General features: G+C 39.0%; 1 protein-coding gene across 2 annotated transcripts in view; it reads right to left on the bottom strand.

The window, feature by feature from the left end:
* The window catches only part of ADAMTS14 (ADAM metallopeptidase with thrombospondin type 1 motif 14), a 250,961-nt gene that overhangs the window by 173,418 nt on the left and 58,545 nt on the right, over window positions 1–18,998 (bottom strand). For both annotated transcript variants that reach the window (XM_082269283.1, XM_082269284.1), the window contains exon 3: window positions 5,615–5,768. In XM_082269283.1, the coding sequence (XP_082125409.1) occupies window positions 5,615–5,768 (154 nt within the window). The remainder of the gene's footprint in view (window positions 1–5,614; window positions 5,769–18,998) is intronic.

Here is an 18,998-nt window from a genome sequence, read left to right as displayed (position 1 = left end):
AACAGACAATCAAACATTTTGGGATTGCTGTTCATAAGAAGCATCAGCTGATATGAACCATGCTTCATGAAAAAGAGCTCTCTGAAGACATACAATCAAGAGTAGTTGATCTGCATAAGGCTGGAAAGGGATTCACAGCAATTTTGAAGTGTTTAGGCAGCCATCATTTGCAGTTAGACAAACTGTCTATAAATAAAGATAGTTTAGTTCTGTGGTTACTCTTCCTAGAAGTGGACGCCCAGCCAAAATGACTCCCAAGGCACAATGCAAAATCTTCAATAAAGTAAAGAAGAACCCACAAGTAACAGCTAAAGGCTTGAAGGCATAACTGGAACTGGCAAACATCCCTGTTCATGAGCCTACCATACGTATAGCTTTGAACAAGCAGGGTGTCCATGGCAGAACACCACAGAGGAAGCCACTGCTCTCAAAAACAAACATTACTGCAAGCCTGAAGTTTGCCAAAGAGTATCTTGGCAAACCCCAAAGCTCCTGGAAAATGTTTTGTGGACTGATGAAACAAAAGTTGAATTGATCAGGAAGACAACTCAGCACTTTGTATGGCAGCTTACCAACACCAAAACATCATCCCAACGGAAAAATATGGAGGAAGGAACATCATGATTTGCCTCAGGGCCTGAACCAATTGCTATCATCAAGGGGAAATTTAATTCCCAAGCCTACCTTAATATCCTACAGAATAATGTCAGTGTGGCTGTCCACCAGCTGAAGCTTAGTAAAAGTTGTATTATGCAGCAGGATAATGACCCTAAATATCAAAGTAAATCCACTACAGAATGGTTTCATAAAATAAAATGCCCCTTTTGGAGTTACCCAGTTTGAGCCCAGACCTTAACCATATAGAAATGCTGTGGTATGACCTCAAGAGAGTCGTTCACACCAGACATCCCACAAATGTGTCTGAGCTGAAGCAGTTTTGTAAAGAGGAATGCTCAAAAATTCCTCATAAACATTGCACAGGTCTGATCCAGAGCTACCAAAAGCGCATGCTTGAAGTCATTGCTGCCAAAGGAGGTTCGATCACCCATTAACACCAGGGGTGCACATACTTTTCCTCCACAACTGTGATGTTTAATGGACGTGTTTAATAAAGACATAAAGAAGTTATAATTGTTTGTGTGTTATCAGCTTAACCACTTAAGCCCCGGAAGATTTTACCCCCTTCCTGACCAGGGGGTATTTTGCGATTCGGCACTGCGTGACTTTAACGGACAATTGCGCGGTCGTGCGACGCTGTACCTAAACGAATTTGACGTCCTTTTTTTCCCACAAACAGAGCTTTCTTTTGGTGGTATTTGATCATCTCTGCGATTTTTATTTTTTGCGATATTAATAAAAAAAATAACAATATTTTTCTACTTTGACAGTTAAAAAATATCCAATATATTCAATTTTTGTCATATATTTAGGCCAAAATGTATTTAGCTACATGTCTTTGACAAAAGAATTCTCAAAACCGCTTTAAGACCGGAAGATTTTACCCCATTCCTGACAGGCCATATTTTGCGATTTGGCACTGCGTTACTTTAACGGACAATTGCGTGGTCGTGCGACGCTGTACCCAAATTAAATTGATGTCCTTTTTTGTTCCCCCCAAATAGAGCTTTCTTTTGGCGGTATTTGATCACCTGTGCGATTTTTACTTTTTGCGCTATAAACAAAAAAAGAGCGAGAGAGGGGCATGTCTGGTGACGTAGGTCTATGTCGCCAGACGATAACGAGCCACTGTGCCGCAGTAGCAGCACAGTGAGCAATGGGCAAGTGGTTAAACAAAGACCTTCATTATTTGCAGTTTTCATAAGACTTATACATTTTGTTATCTCAAGGGTGAGCTTGCTATTCTGGGACTTTTAGTTCCATTAAGATATTTGTCTAAGGTATAAATTATTATTATTAAACAGGATTTACATACACTGTGTGCACAATTATTAGGCAAGTGAGTATTTTAACCAAATCATCAAATTCATCATCATTGTTATGCATATTATCCAACTCCAAGCTGTATAAACTTGAATGCTTATTGAATTTAAGTATATCAGGTGAGGGAGGGTGGGGCCTAAGGAGATCAACACACTACATAAATGTGTGAATAATTATTTGGCAGTTTTTTTCCTCAGGCAAAATGGGCCAAAATAGAGATTTAACTGACTCTATAGTCAAAAATTGTAAAAAGTCTTTCAGGGGGATGATCACAGAACCATCAAATGTTTTGTTGAAAAAAGTCAACAGAAAGAGGAAAATGGCGCTGTCTACTAGTAAACACTCCAATCAGTAGAGATGAGTAAGGAGATAGGTGGTTGCAATAAAGTATGTAGTGGACATCTAAAGTGTCTCCCTAATGTTAGAAAATACGGGGCAATAATAATAAATACTTCAAATAGCGATAAATATGCAACAAATACAAGGATGGGTAAAAAGACTAGTACAGTGGTATATAAATTGCAAACAAATTAATACATGCACAATCTAAAATATCATATTTTGTGAAGCGATAGTGCAAATAATGAGAAATTATTAAAAATGTAAGGTGTTTGATATTGTTTCACCTTACTGTACATCTCCATGTGCACAGTGTCACTTTAGTATATTATTATTTTTTTACCGTCAGATTGCACCTATCACCATATTTGGTATTTATGTATGCACTTGGTCACTTCATCTCCATTTATTTCATTACCACGGATACACTTTGCCACCAAGCACCTTGCATTGTTATTCATTTCTCATTATTTGCACTATCGCTTCACGACATATGATATTTGCACTATCGCTTCACGACATATGATATTTTAGATTGTGCATGTATTAATTTTTTTGCAATTTATCTACCACTGTACTAGTCTTTTTACCCATTCTTGTATTTGTCCCCTCCAATAAATATCTGAAGACAGATTCTTCAAAGGTTTTATGGACTGATGAGATGAGAGTGACTCTTGACAGACCAGATGGATGGGTCAGTAATGGGCACAGAGCTCCACTTCCACTCAGATGCCAGCAAAGTGGAGGTGGGGTACTGGTATAGGCTGGTTTTAAAGAAGAGCTAGTTGGATCTTTTCGGGTTGAAGATGGACTCAAAATCAATTCCCAAACATACTGGCAGTTTTTAGAAGACACTTTCTTCAAGTAGTGGTACAGGAAAAAGTCTGCATCTTTCAAGCAGACCATGATGTTTATGCAGGACAATGCTCAATCGCATGCATCAAAGTATTCCACTGTGTGCTTAGCCAGTAAAGGCCTTAAAGATGAAAGAATAAAGACACAGCCCCTTCCTAACCTGACCTAAACCTTACTGAGAACTTGTGGGCCCTTCTTAAATGGAAGATTTACAGTGAAGGAAAAACAGTACACCTCTCTGAACAGTGTCTGGAAGGCGGTGGTTGCTGTTGCACAAAAAGTTGATGGTCAGAATACCTGGAAACTGACAGACTCCGTGAATGGGTTATTGAAAAGAAAGGTGGCTATATTGGTCACTAATTATTTTTTGGCATGTATGAAATGTTTTTTGTAAATTTTGAGTTATTTGTTTATTATTCTCACTTTAACAAATGAAAATAAACAAGTGAGATGGGCAAATTTTCGTATTTCATTTAGTTGCATAATAATTCTGCACATTATTGTTTGCCAATAATTGTGCACACATAGATATTCTCCAAAGAAAGCCAAAACCTCACTTTTACTTTCTTAAATATTCAGTTTTGAGATTTATTAACATTTTGGATGAGAGCACTGTAGTTGTTCAACAATGAAATAAATCCTCAAAAATACAACTTGCCTAATAATTATGCACACATTGTAGTGCAAACAGTTTGTGTGCTTTGCAATATAAAGGGAGACAGTACAGTTAAAAAACAAATCAAGATAAGATGGTTAGAAAGGCTCTGCACGTGAGAGTTCACAATTTAGAATGGAGGAGCAGATGGAACAAAAGAAAATAACTGTGCGGGGAAGAGTTGATGAAGAAAGAAAAAGCAAGATAGGCTTCCAGGTAGAGATACTCTTTCAAGAATTGCCTAAAGGTGGTGTCAGGGACATGCTGGGCCTAGCGCAAGTGATGCTCTGAGACACACACGAATGTGCAAGCACAGGCCTGCAGGAGCTCGCAATATTGTATGCAGGCCCGCCCATTTATGCGCAAGCATACGTGCATGCGCGCACAGGGGTGCGCATTGCCTAAATCTACTGCCATGATCTTCACTGTTCCTGAGTTCCTGTATGTGTGGGATTCCAGTGATTGACTTGGCCTGCCCTGAACTTAGCTTGTCACTGGATTTTCTGTCTGATTCTACATTGCTAACCTCTGCTTCTATCCTGATCATTCTCTACCTGTTATCCATGACTGTATCTGACTGTCTGTTGCTGACCTAGCTCATCTGACCTTGCATCCAGTTATCTACCCATCCTGCTCTGCATGCTACCTCGTCCCTGCTGGTCCTTCACCTGCTGAGTGCTGCCAGTCCTTCCGCACCTGTTACCTGCTAGCTGTCTGTTAAGCACCTGCTGTCTGCTGCCATCTGCTGTTTCAGTTATCTGACCTGTCTGCGGCTGATGGAACATCTTACAGGCATTCGTACCTCACTGCACTCTCGTGGCCACTGTCACAACTTCAGTGGTCCTTAAGCCGGGGGTGTAAGAGAGACCTACCTCTATATGTCAGGCTTTGCCACAAGGTACGTGACAAGTGGACAGAGTAAAGGATAGCTGGACAATTTGAGGTAGGGAGTTCCAGGAGATGGGAGAGGCTCTGGAGAAGTCTTGAAGGGAAGCCTAGGGGGAGGTGACATAGAAGCTAAATGCAAGAGGTCTTGGGAGGAGCAAAGATGACAGTTTGGGTGATATTTTAAGATGAAATGATTGAATACAATTACTGAGAGTTATGGGATCTCATAATAAATTTGTGGGCTCACTAAATGGTCAGCTCTACCAGCTGAGTACACCTGTTTTAGTCTATTTTTAATAAATTAGCCAACCCTTTCTTTGGAGAGCATGTAAATATGCAGCAGAGAAACCTAAAACCCTTCTACGTTCTCCTCCTGTATATTCTGGTTTCCTAACTGTTGTTGTGTTTAAATAAAAACTATACCAAGGCATGTGAGTAAAACACAAATATATGCTTATTTCTATAATATATGCATGCAAGTCAAGTGCTTTGTGGTTGAGTTATGCATGTATGTCCATAGACTATATAATGTCTAGTTTCTGAATCATTACATGCGTGCTACAACTAGTGATGAGAATAACTGGCAACTGAACCTGTTGGGAGATTGATGTGAGACACACAGCAGTATTTGAATAAACACAATGTATGCTGTAATTTTGAGAAAATATTTTGGAAAACACAATCTGGTCCTCAGTGGTTTAGCTAGAGTGGTAACACATGAGTTCCATCTAAAAAAGCTATGCTATTTCAGTAGTAGAAGACATTTGGTTTTAAAGGTGTAATATAAATAGCTCACTAAAATATTGTATTCATTTCAAAAATAATTGTTTTCAGCTTTTAGAAAATTACACATCAACAAATGGATACTTGACAAATGACATAAATATAGTCCTGTCAGAAAAAAGAAACCCACCACATGTTTCACATTAAAGGTACCTTCATTATGCATCTCCCCTTGGGTTCCAGTTTTGTCTTGCAAAGCCGATCTCCTGTAGACCACATGTGCACGGCCATTCTCCTCATCATTCTGCTGTCCTCGCTCTAAAGGCTCAATAAAGAACTCACTACTGTCTGTCCTAATCAATCCAGCCTGAAACAAATACATTGTGGATAATTACTTTTGGAAAGAGGCTGTCAATCAACATACATTTTATTGGTAAAATTATAATTTTTCTGTCTATATGGACATTGAAAGACATTGAATGAATATTTTCAGTATATCTCTATCTGTTTATGCAGAAAGGACAAAGCTAGAAAAAAAAAAAACACAGGTTGAGTTCAGCATTTTTGCAGAGTCTATCCCACATAGTTACAATACCTTGGCTTGTGTACTGAAATATGACGTTACAAAACTAAGCACAATGCTGTGTAAAATTAGGAGCGTTTCTTAAAAACAATGTAACACAATTAGGGATTTAGTAGTAGAAATCTGTAGTCAAGTGTTTCCTCGATATAAGGGCAGATAAAAGCATGATAAAAGCTATGAAGTAACTTAAACATTCTCACTTATTTAAATGGTAGAAGTGAAAACTGCATGAGACAATACATTGATCAAACGTAAATGCTATAGGTAAAACAAGAAATTGGAAAATCCATCTATTTGTCCTCAGATGTGGACTGTCGAGGGTCTTTTAGCTCATTACTCTAGTTAAATAGTTATTTGCAGACTTTAAAAGGCAAATCTGCAATATTCAACCTTGTTCGGCTTTTCTCAGTGCAATACACCATTCCATTTTATAGGTTTCCAAACCAGAATTAAGTCACACCAAAAAAAAGACAGTTAGGGCCCTTTCACACGGGCGCTCCGTATGTCTGCAAATCATCCTATTTTTTTGCGGATGATTTACGGACATAATGTATGTCAATGGGATTGCGGATGTCAGCGGAATACCATCCGTTGACATCCGATTTTCTTCCTTTCAGTTCTGTTCATTTTTTGGAACGGAACAGAACCCTATTTTTCCTCCGTTAAAAAAACGGAAAGGAAGCGAAATCGGATGTCAGCGGTGTCATCCGCTGACATCCGCAATGCCCATAGACTTACATTATGTCCGTATATCATCCGCAAATGGATGGGATGATATGCGGACATACGGAGCAGATGACACAAATGTCATCCGCTCCGTGAAAAAAAAAAAAGGGCCGGAGCGGAGCCAAAAAACGGATCGACCGTGTTAAGCAAATTCAAGTACTCCATAGCATTATATAAAGTGTGCACAGGCAGATCAAATAATTTCATCACACAAATTCAGCTAAGAATCTTTTCAACACCTATGGTCTGACAAATTTAAATGGAAGTCAGAGCTTGTGTCGCATAACATTTTTTTGGCATGTTGGTTGTTTAAATAAGGCATAATTGTTCGCTGGAAAGAGACAATAATCCTCAATTGAATGGAAGAAGGCATTGCATTACAATTAACAACTTGTTACCACTTGTTTCTTAATCTCTATTCTACACTACCCAGTTATCACTTAGGATGTTTGGCCAGGACATACTTAGAGAAAACCTCTGTTTATATTATTGCTAGTAAACTACCAGTTGGATACAACAGTAGGTACCCCAAAAGCACATCACGATTGCTCTGGAGAACAGCCCACTACAGCAGCCATTCGTAAAGTGTTACTAAACCCAGGAGCCTGCATTCACTATATCTGATCTCCAACAGTACACAGAACATGGAATTGTAACTATTTTAGTAAATATAAACAGCTAAATACCTTTTCTCATCAGCAGTATATAGCAGTCTTGTGACTTCTATCAGTGACTGGGTAAAGCTTGTAGGAGATTTCATACTGCACTGACTATCCTATTTACTGCATATACAGACTGAGTTTACTGTTGTGGGTTTAGTAACACTTTAACCTTTTTAACATGGGGGAACTCTTGAAATAACTTTTGGTCTCAGAGAACCTCTACTAATAGTAACATATAGTTACAATAGCTACAGCTCATGGTACATTAGTGTGGTGGTAAGGGGGAAGAATGCTCCTTACATTTGTGATCAGTGAGAAGATTACCCCCTTACAGATAGATAAAAAGATCATTGGCTTCAATGGTTACTTATCTGAGAAGCATCAATTGCTCGTTGTTCCCCAGTAACATCTGGAGGAACCTTAGGGTTCCATGGAACCCTGGTTGAGAATGGCTGCTCTACAGCAATGCCTCAATAAGGAACTCTATCGGAATAGCAAGGGGTCCACTGTGCTGCTTTTTGTGCGGAAGCTAATAGTTTTTTAACAAAAAAAACCCAAGATAACAGGGTTTCACAGTAGTTTAGCCAACAAAACGAAACCGTGCAGTTGCTTGGAGATGTCTGCTACTGTGTCCACTGGCAAGTACACTTTATTGAACAATTGACATATAAAGGATGTTTCCTGATATAACCAATTTCAGGCAACAATCATCATACCTATGAATTGCAGCCATTCATGACCAGTCATTCACTTTGTAACCAGTGATCAGCTGAGTTGGACTTTATTTTAAGCACAAGACTAAACCCAGCCATACATGGATCGAAATTTGACCGGTTCATCAGGGACTTGTGTACAACCAGCCTGACACACTAATCATTGTGTTGTGTTGGCAAGGAAGGCTTCCCTCGCTACCTGCCTGCAGACTACAATAGTGCTGCAGGAGGGATTTTCACATCAACACTCACTGTGTTGATGGGTGGAATCAAGCAATTTTCTTTCCTTCCACCGATGGTCAAAGGAAAGAAAATTTCCTAATCTACGGTCTGCTTAAGGCTGGTAATAAATGACTAGGTATTTTCGAACAGATTCCCCCATCCACAAGGTGGATGCAGGAATCCTCCCTGCTGTGCCCTTGTATTCTGAAAGCAGGACTCCTTTGCTGTCAGAATACACTTGGCTGCAGCCAATGGCTGACAAAAGTTTTCAACTACACGCTTGGCTGCAGCCAATGGCTGACAAAAGTCTTCATTTGACCGGGAACAGCCACACATGCATCAAAATTCGGCTGGCTCAGCAGAGATTTGGATCCATCTATAGCCAGCTTAACCTAGAGACATGAAGTTCCACACCACAAAGCATCACAAATTACAATGCGTTTCAGCATGCTGCAACGCACATGAATTGCAAGGTGAATTGAGGTGGCGTTAGGAATGAATAGCACAGTTGTGTACCAACAAGAAAAACATGCATTTTTCATGCTCTGCAAACAAACAAATGCATTAAAGATTACAGAGAAATACTTTTTTCTTAACTATTATGAATTGAAGAGGAACTAAAGGCTGAATACTTACCTCTCCAACATTCCTTCACCAGTGCTGGCATCTTTTTCTGCCGGTCTTCTGGCCTCCTTATTGGTGGCAAGGAATTATGTCACCCTTGCACATGCGCAGAAACTAGTCATCCTGACTCTTAGAGACCGGCCCGGCACTGTAAACTGAGCTTCATATGCGCAGCACAGTTTACAATGCCAATGAAAATAGCGAACAGTCAGCAGGCAGGTAGGGGCATTTTATTACAGAAAATACAGTGCATGTCTCTTCTACGATTAAAACCTGCCTGCTCGCTGTTTTGTACAGTGGAACTTCAGTATATTTCAGAATATTTAAACCCATTAACAAAAATAATATATTGCAGCTTGCCATTCCCTAGATGCGATGCCTGCATTTGTGGTCTTTTTTCTACTTTTTTTCACCTGGGGATCCAGTCAGTAACATACTTCCTGTCTTGGGGTGACAATGTTTACTCAACATACTGTATCTAGGAGCAGTATTGTCACTCTATGAACGGAACAGGCAATATCACATGGGGAAGGTGTTCTGTATTCCAAAGACAGAACAAAAAGAGAACAATTAGTAATAACAATCCCCGGAAGTTATCATCTTCTTAGATTTCTGTCGTATTTTTTTTCCACTTATCAAACAGATGTTATTGATGCCTGTGTCCCAACTGGGGAGATTTACTTGTCCGGATGACTATTGTTATTGGGACTGAAATTGAAGGAAACTCAAATATGTTGAGTTGTTCACAGAACAGGAATAAAGGGTATATATTCTGATGGGGGACACAGGTTGCATGTGACCCACATATGGGGCACCAGTGATCTAGTGTACATAAGTCAGGGGTATGCATTGTACAGCCAACCATACAGCGTGCACTTGTCAGGTGTATGTTAGGCTGGCCATACACTGACAGAGGTTTTAACACATGCCAACTGTATCCAAAACCAAAAGAAAAAGTTCTGGATATTACATACAATTTAACCTAGACTTATCGACCCTTACAAAATCAGCACCAAAAAGTTTGTGCCTAGCCATCAAAGACTTTGAACAAACATGTACAGTAGGAGAGGAATTTAAACTTTTATCACTCAAAGTTTGAGTTTGCACTAGAATTAGACCTCAAAGTTTCCACTTTTAAAACTAAACCAAAAATATCTGCTCCCATATTTCTATACTCTCAGGTTCACTTTGCAAGTACAGAGATTAAGTTCACTTTAAGAGTTAAGTTTATAGGTTAGGTTTAAAAAAAAAAATTGTTTTTTTGGGGTTAGGTTTAGGGCTTAAATTAGGTTAAGGATCATTAAGTAAATATTACTTTTTGGAATGCCAGTATTCATAAGAGCATGTCTGCTATAAAAAAAAAAAAAAACTAAATAAAAAAGGGAAAAATGAAGCATGTGCACTAATATTATAAATAAAATCCTCCAAATCCTGCATTGTAAACTTGTCTCACATACCACGATAATAAGGCACCTGTAAAAAGCGTATATTTGGCATATTACAAAGAAATATAAACTCATTGAAGAACAAAATACACTCTTACATCAGACATTCACTACTTTCAGATGATGTGCATTAAAATTTGCCTGAAGACCTTCAGTGTTTTAAACTACCTGTGTTTAGCTAACAACAGAATGCAGCCAAAGTTTGCTCTGAATTTAGTATGGGCTTTCTGCATACCGTAAAACAAGCATCTGCTTGAGATGTTTCTTCTAGAACTGTTTGGAAGGACCATGTGTATCTCTGCCTGTAATGGTTTAAAAAGTTGATTGATTTAATGAGGCAAAGAGTGATGTGCAAAGTACAATAACTGGTAAAAGTAAAAAAACAGAATCCATCTGTCACTGATATGACCAGTCAGGTTGGACATTATCCCTGCTCTGGGCTACAGTACTATTGCCCAGTATTACCACCATACTGCTTTAAAGAATAGTAATCTGCCTAGATTTGATTTGCCATAGGTTGGTGAATATTTTTTAAAGTTTGGTAAACCCAAACTTAGAGGCAAATCACACTGAAGCTGATCTGGGCGCATCTTGGTGTTCATTCTAGAGATTTTTAGGGCAAATAGACAAACTACTATCAAAAAAGGCATTGGAAGATGAGCACATGTACCAATGTAAATTGGATGTACCAACACAGATGTTTTTATTAAAATAATACAGTACAGTGAAAAAGGGGCTGATTTTGGAGTGTCAAATGCAACACTGAAAATACACATATGCTTGGAGGATTCCTAAAACTGTACAGAACAGTACAATCTTTAAGGTCAGTCTCAGTGATAGCGTATACTGGCAGTGTATATTTAGTTGTGTAATTGATTTCTTTTCTTTTACTAGCTTAGATTACATACAACAGCAACACCCCAAAGTGAATAATTTCAATTTGGAAAAAAATACAATTTTAAGTTAGTTTTAGGAGTGACACATACTTTTTAATCAATTGGTAATTAACCAGCTTTGACTGGCAAACAGAAATCGATCAATAGTTCACTATGACTGTCTCTTTTCTCACTGATGCCAAGCCGTCTACCGCTGGCCAATTTCTATCAAGCTCCCATTAAGAATTAAGAGACTGTAGATGGTACAGCAGTGAAAATTGGCTAACAGGAGGGCATATTTAATGAGGGAGAATTGGCCAAAATGTACTAGTGAAAAAGAGTATGGGCAGGTGTACAAGTATTAAATTGGCTAGCATCAGGACAATTTTAAGCCCAAATTTACTAGAGACAAAGCACACAGGATGAGGTTTACTACAAGAATTAGGATTCTTCAGAGGATACAGCAGTGTAATTGGCCAGCATCAGGATAACAGACACAAATGTACCAAAGACTAGGAGTACAGGCCAATGTTTTATTACTAGAATTATGAGACAGCAGATTATATAGTAGTGTAAAATTGGCAAGCAGCAGGACAATTCTATTGAGCAAGGTTAAGCCCACATTTTCTGTAAACATAGAGCAGGAGTTGGGGTTTTAATTATGCAGAAGATACTGCAGGATCAAATTGGCCAGCAAGAGGACAGTTTTAATCGGGGATAATAGGCCTAACTGGTGTACATCTAACTTTTATCTTAGCTATGGGAATAAGAGTGGGTGAAATGATGTGAGGTGATTTAGGTGCACACTGTTCTTGCACTCGGTTTCTGACAAACAATGCAGTGGCATGCTGCAAACAAAAGGGAGCTCCACAAAGAGATGGTCAGCAACATGTAAATGCTCTGTTTTGAGCACCCTAAACCTAAAAAAAAAAAAAAATATATCAACATAAACTAAACCCCTAAAATATTATCCCCCTGAAACAATACAAAAGGGCATTTTTTTAAAGAAAGAGTTGCAGCAAAAAAAAAAAAAGTTTGTTTTCCACAGGAAAGCAGAGGAAAATGACTGCTGACCTCAAACCAATCACAAAATAAAAAGCTGAAAAGCCCCCGATAATATGGACAAAAAGATGGCAAAATTGTTGATTGCACAAATAAACCAGCAATCAGAATTACAGTACTGTTTACTAACTGACCGCGATCTCTCCCAATGTAGCTTTCCCTACAACAGCTTACATGACACTATGGCTACTCTGTTCCCCCTTTTATGTGGGCTGGTTTAACTATAAGACCTTTTATTGGCCCTTTTACGCCTGCTGGCCATAGGTCAAATGCCATGCAGAACACTGTGATTTAAAAAAAATATTTATCCTGGGTAAACCTGTACATAAATTTGACTAGGACTTTGATTCTTGAATCCACAGGATTTGTTTTGAACCCATGATAGCAGTGTACCTGAATATCATCCATATTAATAAATATGTTGGAAAGTAGACGTAAAGCAACAGTTTTAGCATGTATATAAAATCTTTTTGGAACAAATAGCATTTTTTAATAATTATTTGTTTTATAGTTTATAGATATATGCTACATGTCAGATTAGTAAAGTGTTAAGTTAAAAACATAAAATAATTCCATCAACAAAGAATGTAGAGAAAGAAAAGATGACCTTGGGATACTAGATCTACAGTACATCTTGTTACTTTTCTCCAGTAGTCCTCTGTCAATCAACATTGATTATTATTAATCCTTATATTGCTAGCATTAGTAAATAGATAGGACAGTATATCATATTTACTTGTTTTAAATATTTTATTTTATTTTTTTTTACATTTCTTCAGTTACTTCCTGGTTTGATGCCTAGGCAAATGATGTCATATATCCCAGGAGTCTTCAGGAGGGGAGGAGGGGTTTTCTCAACTAAGCACACCCTCCCGTATGCATGCCTGAGCTAGGGGCAGATGGATTCCAGGAAGGTAATGCTCAATGAATCATCTGCATGTACTCAAGATGGCCATGGTCAATTATTTTTCAAAGTGATTTTCATTGTGAAAATATTGTGCTTTGGTGCTGCCCCTTATAATGGCTAGGTTCACGCTATCACATGCTATATGTCAGATACAATTATCTTTTTATATTCATCTCTCTATGAGCTAATTAAAGAGGAGCTCCAGTCTCCTGTGAAAAAAAAAAAAAAAAAACTGTAGCTGCTGCCTTTTAAAAAGCAGCCACTCTTCAGGCCCACGATCCAGCCGTGTGCTCATCCCAGCCAGTTTCACTTGCTGTCTTCTCTTCCCAGTGCCCGCATCCTAACTCTGGGCACCCGGGTGTGACAGTTTGCAGCTTCACAGCTGGGTGCCCACTGTGCATGTGTGAGATTCGTGACCGGTCCCAGAAGACTGCTTGACCATTCACGATGTGCAGCAAGGGGAGGGAGGAGCACTTCTGCTTGCCTAGGTGGTCGGAGCGTGTCAAAATCGGGTACCCCTCCCCTAAAGTCCTTAAAGCCGAACTTTCCCTTTTGGATGGAGCTCCCTGCTTTAATGCTACATCACCAATTAGGACTCTAGCAAAAACATGGCATGTACATCAATGTATTAAGCTTTATATTACTCCTGAAGAAGTGCAATCTTGTGACCAGAGCTATGGTACACCGGGTTCATACAGTATCTAGTTGCATCTCAGGTGACATAAAAACAAGGCTCTTTGTAGGTTTGGAATGCTCTCAGATGAAAAGGTGCAAATGTCTAACTTTAGGTCTTAGGTAACCTATTCTTGCTTCATAGTGTCACGAGGCTCATGTGAGAGTGATTATACATCATAGTCTAATGGCTTGACCACATTCAGTTTCTGGGTAATAAGATGTTCTATCGTCTGCTATAAATAATACAATAGGTCTTTTTCCTTTCCAATTGTTACCAGTTTTCTTCATATGGGGTACATAAGATAAGAAAGATAAAAATCTGTAAGCTATTATGGTATGGTAGAAGGACCTCCTGTATCTGCCGTGTTTATCATTATTTAGCATTAACATACTTTTGAAACACAAATACTCAGAGCAGCTACTAAAAAATAACTTCACTTTGGTAAGCTTCTCCCAATCACTCTTCCTCCAAATGTATTACTTTATTTAGGCCAAGCATTGCAAAACCAAAGTTTTATGCATAAAAAAAGCAGAAAACTGGACAAACTGGTGGAGGGCGGGGAAGTGTTTCAATATGTGCTTTATATACTGTCAGTTAGGAAGTCTACATTTTACAAAGGAGGTTATATCTACCGAATTACTCTTTTGGTCTATTATGTTAAGAGATGTATTTTTTTCTCATTTAAGCTTGTAAACATATACACCCTTTTTCATCTGAGAACTAACTCATACATTTAGATGCACTCATTGACTATTTACCTATTTGGTCAGCTTGTTGCAGAAACCCTCATATGCTGCTTCTCAACATCTCTAAAGGCAAACTATCTGACAAGAACCTCAAAGGACAAGGAGGTTCATCAAAAGAAAATGTAAGAAACCAGGATAATCACTGATGGGAGGAAGCATGGATTCCACCTTTTCCATTACCAATCTCCTGAATCAAGATGTCACAACTGCAGGCCTTTTATTGCTGATGAGGTCACAAGTAATATGGCTGCAGTGAAATAATGTGCAGTATGTTTTGTCACTGTAAAAAGTACAAAGGTATGATGGAAGTCTTTTCCAGCAAACAAAGGTTTACAGGTGCAACTTGGTTTCTCTACAAGCTCCAATTGCAGACAGACACAGGGCAGCAGGCATTTTGACAGATGTTATGTAACCTAGTCAAAATTTATAAGAACAAGCAAAGGCTTTCAAGAACACTTAATATAACACAAATGCAACTGCGTAGACATTAGGGTTTATTTACTATAGGAGTAGCGGTTGTTTACAGTGCAATGTGAACATTCATAAATAAGGTACATGTGTGTTCAATTGAAATACCCAATCTAACAGCAAAAATCCTGTTATTTTTAATTCCCTGGCAGATGATTGGGTATTCAAAGTAAACATAGGTATACCTTAGCAATGGAGAAGTGGTTTACAACTGGATTATGTTTGCCCATTGGCCTATTTAACCAAGAGGTAGAATGACAGAAGCTTTAAGTTCTAAGGAAGAGGATTTTGACCTCAAAACGCATCAGCTTGTCTGTCTGTCAGCAAGTGAGGTCCAAGTCATACGGAGCACTAATGCCAAGTTTCCTTTGTTGGTTTGAGATCTCCGTACTCTGGCTTTTTGTAAGTATGTTTTTGGCTTCTTTATTTAATAAGTTGTTTTAAAGATAATGCACAAGATTGTGCGCCAACTTTTTTGTTTTTCACCTTATATAACTTTAATTTGCAAAATGAATATTATTTTTGCTGAGTAAACAGCTTCCACTCTTTAAGTAAATCAACCTCACTGTATTTACACATCTGTTTAAGAAACCACAGTGATTTACAGCCTATAAAGTTGGGCATTCATGTTTAAGACAAAATAGGATTCACATTAAATGTGAAAACTGTAAAATGTATGGCTTTGACATTGTTCCATTGAAGGATTTGCCCATTCCATTTCATCACCACTCAAAAATGTGATGAAAATGTAATTCCAACAACATGCACAGAACTATTAAGCAAAATTTTACTAAGCTGAAATAACTCCCTAGACTATATAAAAATAAAACTATGTGGCATACTTATTTATTGGGCATAGGTCAAGTCTGGCAATTTAATATTTTTAAGATTAAAAAAAGAGTAGATAAGAACTGTATCCTCAAATCCTGAAATGTAGAGAAAAAGCAAAACAAAAGTAGTTCATACAGGTATTGGCTAAGAGGTTTTGCTTAAAAGTAAGGGTTCATTCATACAGGCATATTTAAGCAGACATACATCATTGCCCCCATTAGATGCACAAATGTTCTGTGTATTTGTATGCAGGCAGTCACACGGAAGCTGCCGCTGGTCCCAATTTGACATTCATGTGGGTATGGGTGCATGTCCTCAAATGTATACTATCTGTGTTTGTGGACACACACCCGCATCTGCATGGCTGTCAAGTTGGGACCAGACATGAATGGGACTACCTGTACGTGGCTGCCCAGATGACTCAAACATGTTCCTTCACACCGATTCACGCTTATGGTGTACTTTTATGAATGGGTGAATTTTTTTCTCTGTTGGCTTCTCTACAGTTCTCCGGGGAAAATGATCACATCTGGCACCCATTTTATGAATCGGAGAACTTCAGTTCGCCCAGGGTGATCAGAGGAGAACGTTTTTCTCTGAGAACTGTGTAGAAGTCAATGGGGCGTCTGTAATCTCGTGAGACAAAGCGAGATTACAGTAGTATGAAAATCCCTGGCGCGCTTTAACAAGCAGTGATAAATTATCACTGCTGAGTACAGGAGGTTAATAAATAATAGTCCCCTTTCATAAATATATATATATATATATATATACACTGAATACACACACACATACATTGTATATATATATATACACATTAAATATATATCTACATGTATGTGTGTATATATATACATGTATATATATACATAAATATGGCAGGGGGACAGGATTACTGTGTTGGGGGGTCTGAACGAGGAAGAAGGAAGTCCATAATCTTCCTTTTTCCCCCTCAGTTCTCCCCCGATTCTGTCTTCACTCCCCGCTTCACAAGCTCCAGGCTGGTGAACCCGGGAGTGTGAATTCTGACCCAGATCGCCAGTGAAGTGCGGGGATCGCAGCTTCATAGCCTGGCTGTTTCTGTGTCTGTCAATGACAGATTCCCGTGTGAAGAGATGATCAGCGGAGAACATGTTCTCCCCCGATCATTTCTGTTTCATAAACTGAGAATGATCGGAAATGAGCTGTGATCAGCAGGATCACTGCTCATCTCCCTTTCATAAAAGGACACCTATGTACGTCCATGTGAATAAGAAATTAAAACGAAGAAGCATAAAGTGTGGCTGTGAAAAAAGGTATAAAACATTTTCTTGAGATGGCATTACAAGCGACAAGTTTATTTCAATACAAAGGAACCAGTGAAATCCATGAAAAACCTATATATCAATTCATACCTTGCATCAAAAGAGCAAAAATATCTTAAAGTGATTGTAAAGTCTCGTTTTTGTTTTTATATTAAAATAACAAACATGTTAAACTTACCTCCTCTCTGCAGTGATTTTGCACAGCGCAGCCCAGATCCCCCTCTTCTCGGGTGCCTGGCTGGAGCTTCTGGCCCCCCCCCACAGCAAGCAGCTTGCAATGGGGGCATCCGAGCCAAGCTGCAGCTCTGTGTATCTATTCAGACATGGAGCTGTCATTTGGACCAGCTCCCTCTCTCTCCTTATTGGCCGAGTTTGATTGACAGCAGCAGGAGCCAATGGTGCTTCTGCTGCTGTGTCTCGGCCAATCAGGAGAGAGAGTCCCGGGTGGCTGGGGCCCTCCTTTGCATAGTTAGAAAGAGAGGGGGTTCAGGTAAGTATTAGGGGGGCTGAGGGGAGCTGCTGTACACAGAAGGCTTTTTATCTTAATGCATAGAATGACTTTACAACCCCTTTAAGCTGGCCATAGATAAGAAGTATTTTGAGCAAAAAACTTTTTACAATACAAATTAATTTCTTACAGTGTATGTGATTTTCATTAAGTAAAATGCATTTATTCCACAATCAAATGATAACAGCAAACAAAATCTTTTGAACGACAAATGAATGTTCTGAGAATTTTTCTTAAGAATTTTTATAACATTTTCCCTAAGAACCTTTGTTCTAAATTCTATCTATCTATGGCCAGCTTTAGATTCATATCTGTTCCTGGCTGCTGCAGTGCTTTGTATGTGCATTGCTAGGGCTCCCTTACATCTGCTTTGAAGGTCTGATATGTTATCAATTACTTATTCACACTTGTCTGTTTTTGTGCAGCAAAACGTATGCATTTTAAGAAATTCCCATTATTTTCAATAGATTTGGTTCACAATCTATGTACTGCAGTTAAAAGTGGTTCTAAACACTCAAGGTTTTTTTACCTATATGAATTCCATGCAAATAGAAAACCTTCTGTGTTCTGCCATTGGCTCCCGCTGCTGTCATTCACAGCCAGTGATCCAATAAGGAGAGGGAGGGGCGGGGCCAAGCCACAGCTCTGTATGTGAATGAACATGCAGAGCTGCTGCTCAGAAGCCAGCCTGCTTACGTGCAGCTTGCTCCGGGGGCACTCGGCAGGAGGGAAGGGTCAGGAGCACTGGCTGTGGACCCGAGAAGAGGAGGATCCAGGCTGCTCTGTGCAAATCCAACTGCACGGAGTTGCTAAGTATAACAAAACAAGACTTTAATATCACTTTTATGTGAAGGGGGAACTATGTGTGTATTTACGCCTATGCATGTGTTTCACCACGCACACTGCAACAAGCTGGAAACAGTGAGAATCCAACCTTGAGCAGGGTAATTTGGAGCTCACCTAAATACCGGACACCTCAGTAAACCTCCCCCATCTCCACCTCCCTATAACCCCTCCAAAAGAATGACACTATTCAGAAATTGAGTTAAAATGTCTGAATGCCTTTTATTAAACATAAACTTAAATAACAAAATCATAACAATCCAGGTCAAAATGGTTGAAGGTTCTTGATGGCACCATCTAACAAAAACTTTGTGTCTGTGTCCCAAGCTGCCAAACACCAACTTGGGGACTATCCTAGCTGACCTCAGACACCGACCAATCTTACCAGTACCAGTCACTCTG

Source organism: Pelophylax lessonae (assembly GCF_965119305.1).
Source record: "Pelophylax lessonae genome assembly, chromosome: 9".
Lineage (NCBI taxonomy): Eukaryota > Metazoa > Chordata > Amphibia > Anura > Ranidae > Pelophylax > Pelophylax lessonae.
This window is presented reverse-complemented; position numbering and strand designations above follow the sequence as displayed.